Raw genomic sequence first — 14,110 nt, forward strand, 5'->3', positions numbered from 1 at the left:
TTCTGCGTAACTATGATTTGCAATCTGGATTGGCCGGAAATTCAAGCGGAAGCATTGAAGTATTGAATCTGATGATAATAGTTTGTCATAGAACAGTCCACTCAAGATTGTCCCTATTTCGTTGTTCGAGTCACGAAATCAAAATTTGAGGAAATAGACATCGATATCAAACAGTTCGTGGTAACGAACTGTAAGTAAGGAGCGACCCGGCTCAATGGTAACCGAAACTCTAAAACACGGGATTTTGATACCAATATATACATCAAAAGAATCAGATTTTAATTCTGATTTCAAATATATAAGTTTCATTAAGTTTAATCTTACCCATCAAAAGTTACGTGCCTGAGAAAATTTGGCTGATTTTCGAAAAAAGGGGGAAAGGCCCCCTAAAAGTTATAGAACCTCAATGAAAATCATACCATCATATGCAGCTTATCAGAGAACCCTACTGTAGAGGTTTCAAGCTCCTATCTACAAAAATGTGGAATTTTCAATTTTTTGAAAGAAGAAAGATCACGGATGCGTGTTTATTTGTTTGTTTGTTTGTTTTTGTTTTTTTGTTTTTTCCCCAGGGGTGATCGTATCGACCCCGTGGTCCTAGAACATCGAGGGAGGGCTCATTGGAACGGAAATTAAAAGTTCTAGTGCCCTTTTTAAATTACCAAAAAAAATGGAGGGCAACTAGGCCCCCTTCCGTGCTCATTTTTTCCCAAAGTCACCCGATCAAAATTTTGTGATAGCCATTTTGTTCAGCATGGTCGAAAATATGATAACAATGTCTTTTCGGATGACTTGATCCCCCAAAGTCCCCAGGGGGAGGGCTGAAAGTTCTGAACTTTACTCAATGTTAACATATCGTATTGGTTCTTGGGAAGTATACAGACTTTTTCAGAGGAGATTTTTTCTGGTAGGTGGGGGAAGGCGAGGGGCGGGGTATATCGGTCAGTATCGGTCCATGCCGCCATGGGTCATGGGGCACCGGACCGGGCTCTCCCGGCCCACTTGTATTGACAATAATTATAAAAGAAAACGAAACGTAAAGAAATAAAAAAAAAAAACAAGTTTTTAAAATTAAAAGAAGATGTGTTTTAATATTTAATTTATAAATAAATGGAAAAAAAATTCGAAAGAGATTTTAAATATAAGCGTCTTTAATAGGGAGTGACTCCCCTAATATACGTGTTAAAAATTTATGAATATAGAAGTTCGTTACGTAAGTTAATTCTAAGTTACGTATATTTATTACTAATAAAAACGTTCGTAAATAAAATTAAACAAGTTTCGAGAAAGCCATTTAACCAAATATAATATGCAAATTTTGTTTTAATTATTCATGTACGGTGAGCCAAAATCAAAACCTGCATCAATTCAAAAACGTTCAAAAATTAAATAAAAAAAACAAGTTTTTTTTAACTGAAAGTAAAGAACGACGTTAAAACTTAAAACGAACATAAATTATTCCTTTTATGACGGGGGCTGTCCCCTCCTCAACGCCTCGCTCTTTACGCTAAAGTTTGACTTTCTAAAAACTAAATTTTTTTAAAAAATAAAAAAAATTTATCGTAAAGAGCGAGGCGTTGAGGAGGGGACAGCCCCCTTCATATACGGAATAATTTCTGTTCGTTTTAAGTTTTAACGTCGTTCCTTACTTTCAGTTAAAAAAACTTGTTTTTTTTATTTAATTGAGAAAAGAAAGAGTTGTAGAAAGGTTGTAGCCTTTTAGTTTTAAAGTGGAGGATTCATCATATGTTTGGGGAGTTAAATCCAAGTGCAAGTTCTATGACAAATAAAAATGCAAAATTGCAGTACCACTTCGGTTTATTTTAACCTTCATAAGAAAAAACTTCTGTTTAGTTAATTTTAGATAATCTTTAAAGCTACGATTGGAAAAAAAATTAACTGTTTATAAAGTTTCAATTTATGTTGTTGTTAATAGATTTCCATCATCCTTGATTAGTAGCTTGAGAAAATGATGGAATAAATACAATTCATCAAGAACTCGGATGCCTAAGACGATTGAACTTATTAGAACAAACTACTAGTAGAAGATTAGCTCAAATGTAATTTATGCTATCCTCAATTTGCAAATGAAAAATTAAATAGTTGCAATAGTATTCCCTCTTTTTTGTAAGTGTAACAAATTTCTCAATAATAGTTTTTATAGGGAAGATAAAAAATTATCAATTTTTTCTTTTAGAAGCACTAAGAAAACTCAACCTTTCATTGTAACTGCTAAAGTGTGACATTTTTTTTCCTAACAAAAAAAAAGATTTCTTTAACACTAGGGCCTTGTGATTAGAATCAGAGTCTTTTTCTGAAAGTAAATAAAAACTTTAGCGTAAAGAGAGGGGTTTTGAAAAGAAACCAGTCCCCTTTTAATAAAGAATTATTTTCATTCTTTTTCAATTTTAATGTTGCCTCTTAGAAGAAACTTGTTTAGCATAATAAGCGAAGCATTGAGGAAAGGAAATTCAAACCTTAAATACGTATAATAATCTATCTTCGTTTTAAGTTTTAGTGTTGGTCCCCAGTTCAGTTAAAAAAAAAAATTTGTTTTATCATTTTTCGAATAATACTGAAAAATCTAGCCCCCTCCCCTATTCAATAAAAATCTCCTCGCAAACAAAAAAAATCTTCCATGAAAATCTCCTCCCACGTAAATTACCCTCCTTCCTTGGAAATTTTTCCTGGACACTTCTATCCTTGCTAAACATTTCACTCGTAAAATTACTTGTTGACGCTTTCACCTGAAAATGTTTCTTGACTTGTTTTTCGTTGAAAAAGAATTTAATCTCTGATTATTTTTCTGCCGGATATCCTCAACACTCGGAGGAAAAATATTTTAAAAATCTTCCACCCTGGAGAAAAGCTGTGGCAGAAAATTACTCCATAGATAATGTCTCCTCTCAGAAAATTCCAATCTCGTTGAAAATTTCCTCCAGGACATCACCACATCAAAATTGAGAAAGTACGATAAATGAACTGGAATTTCGTATAGAAATTCTAGCCAACTCCTCTACTAGAAAATTTCCCTCTGGAAAGTTCACCCCAGAAAATTTTCCTCTCGACAGAGAATTGTTCCTGTGTAAAATCTCCTGCAGTGCAAAATCCCTTTCTCCCCGAGAAAACATTTTTATACTTTCCAGTAACAGGTGCTATACATAAGACTTTGGTCAGACGATTTTGGGGGAAAAGATAGTAGGAGAAAGGTTAATTGTCCTCCAATATTTTTTGATCACCGTTCGAACAACCCATTTCACTACATTCTAAGATCAGTGGTTAGATGATGTCAACCGAGGGAAAAAAGTATAGGCAAAATTCCTTGATTTCGCTTCTGGCAAAACAAAACTCTCCGATGGGGTTTTTGAAACTCTGAATCTCATGGTGCAATTCCCACTTTGATTTTTTAACTTCTGAGGATGTTCACCTTCTTTTTTTTTATTAGGCAGATTTTGCAGGTTCGTTGCAACTTTTGAGGGGCAGCATTAACCTCCACAATAGACCCTTAAGACTTAGTAAAATTTAGTCAAACCTGCTGTATTGAAGTGCAAATGGGTAGGATAGGGCTTGGAGCTCTCCAGAGTTGGCCCTATATGCAAAATTTCTACCTAATGATAGACCGTCCCAAAAAATTTGCCTCTTCTTTCTCTGACAAACTGGAATTTGGCTATTCAGAAGCTGGATACAGGTTGGATTTACCGTTTCTGTTGTGGTCAAAGTGAAGGAGGTGAGGATGATATTTGTGTATCTTCTTATTGGATTAGGAAAAAAGAGTCGTTGCTCCCTTGCTGGGAAACGCCCTTCCGATAAGACAAGAAGTAAAAGCGGGAGGAAAACATAGGCCGAACGTAACCTAAAAAAAAATAACTAAAATTAATGTTTGCTTGAATGGACTGTGAAACAAGGTCTCGAAAAATAAGACGAAAATCAGGGATGTTAAACCAACGCCAATTGAAATTTCAAAAGTGGGAACGTTTAAAATTCAACTAAAAAAATAATGTGAACAATCCCAAAATCATTGGAAAAAAAACTCTTTCGAGGTCTTTAAAAGTTCTTTTAATTGATTGTAAAAAAAAAACCTGCAGCTTGTTTTTATTTTGCATTGAGACATAAACTGCACTGAGAGTTGCATTGAGATATAAGCTTTTCTTTAAAAAAATCACTAAATATACAAATCAATTTCTTTTCAACTGAAAGTAAGGAGCAACATTAAAGCTCAAAACGAACAGAACTTCTCCCGTATATGAAGGATATGCCCCTTGGTCAATATTTTGCTCTTTACGCTAAAGTTTTTAGCAGTTAAAAAGACACAAAAACTTCTTATTCTAGTTAAACTACCCTTGTGTTTCAGGAGTTGTTCTCAAAAATTAGAACAAAAAGCGAAACTTTAGCGTAAAGAGCAAGGTATTGATGAAAGGATAACCCATCCATATACTGAATAATTTCTGTTTGTTATGTGTTGTAGTGCTGTTCCTTGCTTTCAGAAGAAAAAACTTTTTTAATTATAATTTCTTATTGTTTTTCAAATAATGTTGGTAAGCTTAGCTAAACCTGTATTAAAATTTCCTCTGGACAATATTGTGCTCACTACCCCCTCCCCACCTATGTGGAATTTCTTTCAGAAGATTCAACCTAAACAATTTGCCTTTATATACTTTTATTTGAAAAGAGTTTAGGTTCTAATAATTTTTCCAATCACTCCAAAAGTCTTTTCAGTGAAATATTTTCCCGGGAATCCAAAAAAAAGCTGAAAATTTCTCCCGGACTATTCCCCCGGAACATCCCCACAAGCAATACTGAGTTGACAAGACGAACATAAGACTAATAAGAAGAATTTTGTATAGGAATTCTGTCAATTTGCTCTAGTGTAAAATTTTCCCTGGAAAGTTCAGCCAAGGAAATTTCCTTGCCCATGATAAATTATTCCCATGAGAAACACCGCAGGACCAAATTGTACCTAGAAACTTTGATTAGACGACTTTGAGGAAAAATTGTTGTGGGAAGAGGGGGAGAAGCATAGGTACCCTTCAGTTTTTTATCACTTAAAGAACACCCTGAAACTTTTAATTTTCGTTTGAATGAGTTCTTTCCCAATATTCTAGGACTATTGGCTCAATTTGATCAGCCCTGGTAAAAAAAAAGAAGCAAAAACAAATAAACAAATATCAGTGATTTTATTGCCTAAGTAAAGAACAATGTTGGCATAATGTATTTTTTTTGTCTTGGACCAGGGCTCACGACAAGGGATGTAAGTTATGCCCAAGGGGCATATAAGGAATTTATAGAAAGCGTTATCGTAGATTCTTCAAAAAAAGCTAATTCGATTGGACATTGGGAGGACTAGTGCCTTTACTATTATTCAAAAGTGATCGGAGGGCAAAAGCTTCCTCCCCACCTTTCCCATCATTTCCTAAAACACTTCAAATCAAAATTTTGAAACAGGGATTTGTTCAACATAGTGAAGGTTCCAGAAATTATGTCTTCAAGGATGAAAAATCCCCCCCCCCCTCTAGCATTAAGGGCAAGGGTTGTAAGTTATGCCCTGGTGCATATAAGATTCTGTAGAAAGCGTGGTCATATAAACTTTGAAAGGGGCTCGTTGGATTGGTAATCAGAGTTTCTAGTGTCCTTTTTAAGAGTCAAAGTGATCGGATGGCATCTCCCCCCCCCCAAACACACGTCATATTGTCCCAAAATGCATCTAATAGAAACTTTGAGAGAGCCTTTTTATCCAAATAGTCTAAATATCATATAGTAAGGCTTTTGGGGTTAAAACAAACCGCAAGGATGAGCGGTAAGAAAGGCATACGTTTCTCCCAAAAACGCAATCCGCAGCGGTTTTCCGCAGATCCGTACTCTGTGTGAATAATAGGTAGCTCTAGCTTCAGACCGGAAATAACAATATTAGCGGCAGATTTTGAGGAAATTCTCGACGTCATAAAAGAAAATGGGTTGATAACCATTTAGGAACTTTTAGTGCAAGGGCCGATAATCTGGAGAAGGAACATTCCCTACTTAAGAATAAGATAAATAATGCTGAATTCATAGTTTGGAAAGATTGATAATGATACTTCTTGCGTCAAATTGCAAATAAAACTTGTACCAATGAAACAATGGAGTTTAGAAAAAAAAATGAGGATTGTAAACGTCGGATTGCGAGAACGGAAGCCACCAAGTTAAAAAATAATGTCATTACATGGAATGTAGCTTTCGAGGATGATGATAACGCTTAAGTTTTATTCACAGAGGTAGTAGCTCACCAAGGATTAGAAATGCCTGAAGTAACTTTCCAGATCCCTCAGTACGATAGAAATAGCAATTTGTTTCAGTGACAATGAATAAAAAGGAAGATAAGCTTGCTTTTACAAGAAGCGCTGCCAAGCTTATGGCCAAGGCGTTCCATGGAAATGATTGCAACTTGTTTATCAATGATGATGCTTTAGCCGAAGTTCATAAAATATTTACCGTGAGCTGTTATGGGTGAAACATGATAAGTTAAGTAAAGTTCATTAAAATATAATACATGGATTTCAAAGGGGATTCAGACAAACTCGTTTGTGAAAAGACCTTGCGGTTCAATGACAAAATACTAATTTAGTGGTAACACACAAGAAATTGACGATTTCTCGGGCGTCCGAGAAGTACATCATAGTTTCCCAATAGATATTTTGGTACTTGTATGATATACCCCCGACCTAATATCCTTCATCTAAGTAGAACCTATTTCTCTGGCGCTTAATTCAAATAAAATAGCCTATACCTAAGCATGATAAAAATATAAAACTTTAGAAACAAATTCTGGCTATATATTTGCACATTAGGGGGGTGGGGATAAAGTATAGCGGGTATGCATCCCTGATCTGTTAGGTACAATTATTCTGCATATTATGAGTAAAAATTGTTTTCTAACTTCACATTTTCCTAACACTTTACCCCCCAACCCCCCGATGTGCAAATATATAAGCCAAATTATATATTTTTCATCTATTATGTCACTTCTATTTGTCTTGTCTCATGCTAAGCTGAAAGAAACTAACAAAAAAGAAAAACGGTTTTACAATGCGTCAATGAATGACCGACTTGAGTTGTCGGGGGTATATCATGCACGTATCGACGTTTCAATGACATATAATCATAACGTGTAATAGTTGAAGCTCCCTGTTATTATGAATTAAAACATGTCATTAAGTCATGTTTTACCTAGCCCATTTGTTTGTATATATTATTTTTTTAAGTATCGTTTATTATTTCGACCATACTGTTGTTATTGATCTGGTACTTGTCTGTTATCCTGACCACACTCAAGAAGTCAAGTTAGGTTAATCATATTGAAATATACCAAAATTTGGTGGAAGTATAATACTTCTGTAACAAAATTATGCAAACTACAACGGATAATTATGGAAAGTAGGCCGCCCAGAACGCATTATATTAAGTACCTGACCAAGTCTATCTATTAAATGTTGAATTAAATATACCTGTATAGTAGTTTATCTTACTGAGACAAAGCTAATTATCTCGAATGCAGACAGAGATGCCGGTTTGACTCAGATCAAGAACTCAAGTGTGCTCAGGAGTTGTTTAGGTATTTAGGTACTTATGTAATATTACCATCCACTCAAGAAGTGAAGTTAGGTTAATCCCGATGAAACAATTCTTAGTTCATAATATGCAGAATAAATGTAGCTAATACATTTTTCAGGCAGACCCGCTAACCCTTATCCCCCCCCCCTAATGTGCAAATATGTAGCCCAAATTATGCATTTTTCTGCTATTCTCGCAATGCGTCTCTCTTATTTCAACCCGTGTACCTGTAAGTATAATTTGTGCTATAGATTTGAACATTACGAGGGGGGTTGGAGTAAAGTATAGCGGGTCTGCATACAAAAAATATTAACTACGATTATTCTGCAAATTATGAAGTGAGAATTGTTTCATTAGGATTAACCTAACTTCACGTCTTGGAGGGGGATGGGGCTATAATACATAAGTACCGGTATCTAGTATAATGCGTTCTGGGTGAACTGCTTTCCATAATTCTCCATTGTAGTTTCCATAATTCTGTTACTAAAGTTGTATACTTTCAACATATTTGGGTATATTTCAATATGATTAACCTAACTTGACTTCTTAAGTGTGGTCGGGGTAATAAACAAGTACCGTTTTTATATACCTTCTTACTATTTTTTTTTTAATAGTTTTCTTAGAACCACTTTGAGGTCTTCCAGAATATAAGTGTTGAAAGAAATTGGCTTGGAATGAAGATACTTTGCATTTCTTTCCTTAGTTGTTCCTGTTTTTGTTACCTTTTATTTTGTTTGTTGTGCTCGTACAACATGGTATGGTTGTTCATGACATGGTAGTATTTGATAGAGGAAATTGTGAAATTCTATCATCAATCCTAAAATTGAGCGAGCTTCTCTTTTATTTAATTTAGTTTTCCAATATATTTTCGCTAGTGAAGTATATGAAGTAATCAAGATAATTGCAGTATAGCCTATTAGATAGTCCAAAAATTCAAAATTTATTTTTGAATGTATTGGCAAAGAAAAACTTAAATACAAGGAAATTATCGTTTCGGAATTGCTTTGGGCTGGTGGACTACACAAGGTCCAACTGAAACTTTTTTATCGGCTTCTGATACGGATATTTTATGGCTATATGAAAGTTTTTAGATGATTTTTCAATTGAAAGTATTATAAACAAGGTGGTCCTTGAGTTTTAACCAAAAGGTGCACACCAGCTCGAGCAAGGCTAGAGTTTTAACTCCAATGAAAATTGAGATACTATGTGAATCTTGTGTTGTTGAATGTTTTTTCCAGATGTTTAAAACTTCTAATCGCAGTTATTTACAGTGCTCCGTCAGCTAGCCAGGTAGAACTTGATATTTGTTTTGAAGGTTTTATTATACAAATAAGCTAGTCTTTAAACTCATTATCTTGTTGTGGGAGATTTTAATATCGATTTTATGAATCTCGTAATTAGAATTTATACTATCTCGTGGATTAAACCCAGTATATTTTTTGGGAGCTCCCCCCGCCTCGTAGAAAATTTTCCGCAGAAAAACATCTATAGTAATGTTCTTCGATACGCTAAATCTGATAGCGTAATTTTCATCAAGATCTGTTAAATCTTTATGGGCATGCCCCTCCTCTTGCGGTAATCAATCATATTTTCTCAGGCTCGTAACTTTTTATGGGTAATATTGAACTTAATGGATTTTCTAAAGTTAGAATCTAAACTTAGGATAAAATTTTTATTTATTTGGTGTATCTATCGTTATCAAAATTATGTTGTTTATACGTTCGATTACTATATGACTGAGCCGCTCCTTACTTACAGTTCTTTACCACGGTTTTTTTGATTATGTGAATTTTGAGGAGCAAGTATGCCGTCTTGCAGCATTATTTCCTCTACAACTGGGTAGTTTAAAAGGGAAAAAAAAAAATTAGATTGTGAGTTTGCTAAACAAATATTTATGTATTAATAAGTAAGAATTTCCTACGTTGTTTATTCGATTTTCTGGCAGATTTTTGATTAGAATTGCTATTTAAAGTGAACAGGGCTTTAACAATTCAGTATGGTTGAAGTTTGGAATATTATCATCAACTTTAAAATTAAATATTCAGGATTTGATATTTAATAAATTTTAATAGTTTTAGTATAAATAATGTTGTGCAGATTTGAGGATCAATTTTAATGGTTTTCTTTTTGTCCTGTTCTTCTACTGCAACAAGCTGAATATATTTAACTGAATGCATATCAAGCTAACCTAAAGCTCAGATTATGAGACATAGAACATTCATGGGTAGTAATAATTAAATCAATTAAAATATCTCCCTAGATTTCAGCTTGTATATTGCATGCTTAGGCATTTAATGAAGAGAAATTTAGTTTGCAATTCATTTGTGCAATTCTATTAGGTATTTATGGGTTTCAACATTTTTATTCTTAGTTTTTCTATGGTTGATTCTGACAGAATTACTCGGGAGCGGGGGTATACAATTTTTGGCCAGATTTTTTAATTTGTATTTTTGTGAAGCTTTGTCAAAGGAACTCCAAAAAGTTTTTTTTTACTTTGTTTAAGGTTCAACGTTCAAAAAGAGATATAATTTCTTACGGGGAAAAGACTAAGGCTGAGAAATATTGACAGCACCTGAAATTGCGGGTAAAATCCCATTATCTTATGGAATGCCTTTTCAAAAAGGAGGGGGTCCAATAGCTTCTTAGAAATAAACTATTAAAGAATGATTTCTTAAGGATCAAACTCCGCTTCCACCTACAGTACAATAGAATAGCATCTTAATTTACAAACTGTGAAATTTTGGTGGTCCAAAAATTTGTAGGCGATTATTCTATATTTTGACCGATTTTTAATCAAACCGTCTAGGAGTGAGAAAAGACCCCAACCATTCAAGTTCTATCGAACCCTGAAAAAATGTCATCAAAGGAAATTAAAAAAGAGGGGATTGTAGATTATTTATCTACCAAATCTTCCGAAATCCTTAAAATTTGGTGCAATGACAAAGTTTGAAATATGAAGATAATTTTTATTACTGAAAATTAATATAAGACCAAATACTAGAATAAAACTTTAGCTCTTGATCAAAATACTATAGAATCCTCCAAACGACAGAGAGAAAGACTTCATTATTACTGTAACATGCAATCTACTGTAAAGCCGGAATTCTTCACAAATATTGAGTTCAAATGCACCAAAATAAAATGGTATAAAAAATGGAAAACAACATTTTAAAATTTGCCAAATCCCTATTACCCTGACCAATAATTCCCACTGGTTAGTTATCGTTCAAGAAGTCTTTAAAAAAACATCGGTTAAATAGCAAGGTAAGAATACATACATTTCGTTGATCCGACAAAAATTCACCTTTAAAATGCCGATTATATGGTGCGGACCTAATATATACCTCTTTACAGGCACTAAATTGTTTCACTTAACTCCGCCCACAAAATTACTCTGACCAATCAACAATTACCAATTAAACGAAAGACGGATATTATGGTGGACTTGACATTTTCAGCTGTTTTAGCCCTTGGGATTTGTTTGAATTTAATCACCATTAGTTTTAAAAAAGGAAACTTCTCAAAACGAAACCTTTCTAAGAAAAATTAACAGCCAGATTAAAACTTCAGACGAGCAAAAATAAAGTTCAATGATAATTCAAACTGAAAGCCGAATTTATTTAAGCCAAACTGAAAAAGAGCAGGGGCATAATTTGCTAGAGGGCAAGGGGGCAACTGCTCTGTGCAGCCCCCATTTTGCCCCCCCCCCCCTGAAGCTGAAGTTTAGTTTCTGCAAAAAAATCTGGTCAAAACTAAGATAAGCCTTTATTATTCTAACATACAGAGAAATATTTTACTGTTGTCTTTATGGTACTATATGGCTCATTTTTCATTTTTACTTTCATTTTCACTGCATTTCGAAAAATCGTCACTCATTTTGTCTCTCCCCAGGATTTTGGTGAAACTACGCCACTGAACAAAGGGTAGGAATCAAACACAGAAGAGGAGTCGAAATTATAAATTGAAATAGAAATTAAGTATAGAGGAGCAGAATTAGAAATCAAGCAATAAAGACAGAAATGGAGTAGAAATTAATGTCTGTCTTTTCAGTAAGAAAAGACTCCATTTCAGTAAGAAATGGAGTACCGTTAAGTCTGAAAGTCTTATTAGTATGTCTAAAGTCTTATTAATAGTTTAAACCTTTTTTTCTACTTTTTTGTTATGTCTGGGCTTACATTGATAAACATCTAATATTGATATGCGTGTCCTGGTAAGCGTGTACCGTAGCCGAATTTTTCAGAGCTAAGGGTTCACGTGGGAGGAGATAGAAGATGAGTCTCTTTCCTATAAACTAATAATTTATTCTGCATTGTCTATATACATGGTTTGAAAAAAAAAGTGAAGAACTTTACCGATGTACTGCACGATAGGAACTGCTTGAAATACTTCAGAAATCCGTATATAAAATACTCTCCTAGATTCTTAGAAAACACGTTTTACCATATTAAAATTTTCTAAGTTCCACTTTCTGGTATTATAAACCTAGTTTTTCTGATTCCCATTTCCACAACGCAAAAGTATCATTAATTCTGTAAACCCGTGTTCTACTTAGGGTCTCTAGAATCCAATATAAATTTCAAAGATAAAGTTAACCCGCATTGCATTAAAAATTAGTTTCATGTCTCCTGTTCCAAAACTTAAAATCAAAAGTTTACAGACTTTCCTCCATTTTTTTCAAAATTATTTTAATCAAAAATAATTTTCCAAACCCAACAAAATTTTCTATTTAAGGCACTTTATACCGACATAAAATCAGTTACGAGTAGAAACTTAAAGGAAAGTAACTTCACGGTTTTCCGCAGTATTGATCCAAATTGTAATATTATTCTTCAAATATTTTCTCATAGTTCTTTTATGATTTCAAATGCAAGTTCGTGTTCACTCATCACTTTCATAAGAATTTTAATAGAATAATCAAATTGAAATGTCGCCGTCTTAGTCACACTTGCATTCTTGTCAACAGAGAATTCAAACAAAACCATTCTTATAAAAAATAAATAAAATGAGGATTTTCCAAATTTTCGATGATCAAAATCAGGGCATTTTCCTCACAAATTTTCCAATTCAATTATTTCATTTTTCTGAATTCTATTTAAAAAACTTTTAACCAATCTTAAAATCAACTTTTAGCATTTTACCTAAAAATAAGATAAAACAACGGAGATTTCAACTGAATACAAACTGAAAAAAATGCAAAAGACAATTTTATTTATTAATACTCTTTGTAAAAACCTCTCAGCTTCATTAGCTTCGTTACCTCCCTATGCATACTAGGTCTAGAAGGCTCTATAGCATTTGGCTTCCTGATTTCGGAACTGCCTTTCTGTTCTGTTCTAATTCAAATTTAATCATAACTGGTTCATCACATGTCCGTAAATCTTTTTCATTTTCTCTCTCTCTCTCGTCTCTCTCTTTTTCTCTCTTCCCTATTAAAACTAGGTTTGATAAACCAATCAAAAATCTGTAAATTTTTCTTTTTTGTTGGCCCACTAAACGCACTTCCCATGAGACCGGCCGAATTCAACGGAAAGTTACGAAAGTATTTTTTTTTACATCTTAACTTTGAACTGCGCATACACGTATTATAATTTTCATAAAGCTTCTGACATTCTAAATTTATTTTATCACACAAATAAAATTTAAATAATTTACTGTCTTCATAAATGACATATATCCAATCATAAGTAGCTATCCATGCAATAACTTTGTTGCAGAATCCATTACGACGCTCGGTATGACAATTATAGATGATTAGGGTACCCTTTTTCATTGCCAGCGACTCTTACTCAGTAACAACAAAAAATCGAAAATGAAAGAAGTTAGAGAAACTCGCTGTCACAAAAATTTGCATATATATCTCTGTAAATTCATCATACTCTCACTAGGCGCGCTACCGGCAGGGTTTCTGAGGATCGGTGATCCACCACCCACCCCATTTCACGCCAAGTTCAGGCCTTCCTGATCCATGATCACCTGAACTACACTTTCCCCAGGTTCCTCCTTGTAACATGTGAGCTGGTTCCTCGGTTGACCATCACCCACTCTTTTACTAGTCCCAGCACCATGCGGAATTACACTTCCCCCAGGTTTTGCATAACCTGTGAGCTGGTTCATCGGTCGACTAATGTTCGCACCTTTACCAGTGCCAGCACCATGCTGAATTACACCTCCCCCCGGTTTCTCATAACCTGCGAGCTGGTTCCTCAGTAGACTATCGTCTACCCCTTCACCAGACCCAGATCCGCGTATTCCTCACGGGAATACCCTTTAAAGAATTATCACGCCAATTCTTTGGCTGAAAAAAATCAATAATTCTCAAATTAAGGGTTTCCTCTCTGAAATCTAGCTACCTTTGATACTCCTAATCGTAGACAGTCTGTTTTAACTCCATCATCAGCCGCCACAATCTCTGCCTCTTGTTAGAAGGTGAGTCTCTCGGCCCCGAGTACTACTACTACTACTACTAACAACTCAGCGCAAGCACCAAGCCACCTGGGGCCAACACAGCTGCGAATGCTCCTCCTCC

General features: G+C 34.4%; 1 protein-coding gene across 1 annotated transcript in view; it reads right to left on the reverse strand.

The window, feature by feature from the left end:
* The window catches only part of LOC148951779 (uncharacterized), an 87,602-nt gene extending 73,904 nt beyond the window's left edge, over positions 1-13,698 (reverse strand). Inside the window, exons 1-2 of the mRNA XM_089089062.1 lie at positions 13,558-13,698; positions 3,533-3,867 (exon numbers count right to left, since the gene is read on the reverse strand). Coding sequence (XP_088945188.1) covers positions 3,533-3,867; positions 13,558-13,698 — 476 coding nt within the window. The remainder of the gene's footprint in view (positions 1-3,532; positions 3,868-13,557) is intronic.
* Positions 13,699-14,110: the final 412 nt, after the last annotated feature.

The sequence above is a fragment of the Artemia sp. Qi Xiang Cuo genome, chromosome 5 (assembly GCF_049724085.1).
Source record: "Artemia sp. Qi Xiang Cuo chromosome 5, ASM4972408v1, whole genome shotgun sequence".
NCBI classification, from domain to species: Eukaryota; Metazoa; Arthropoda; class Branchiopoda; order Anostraca; family Artemiidae; genus Artemia; species Artemia sp. Qi Xiang Cuo.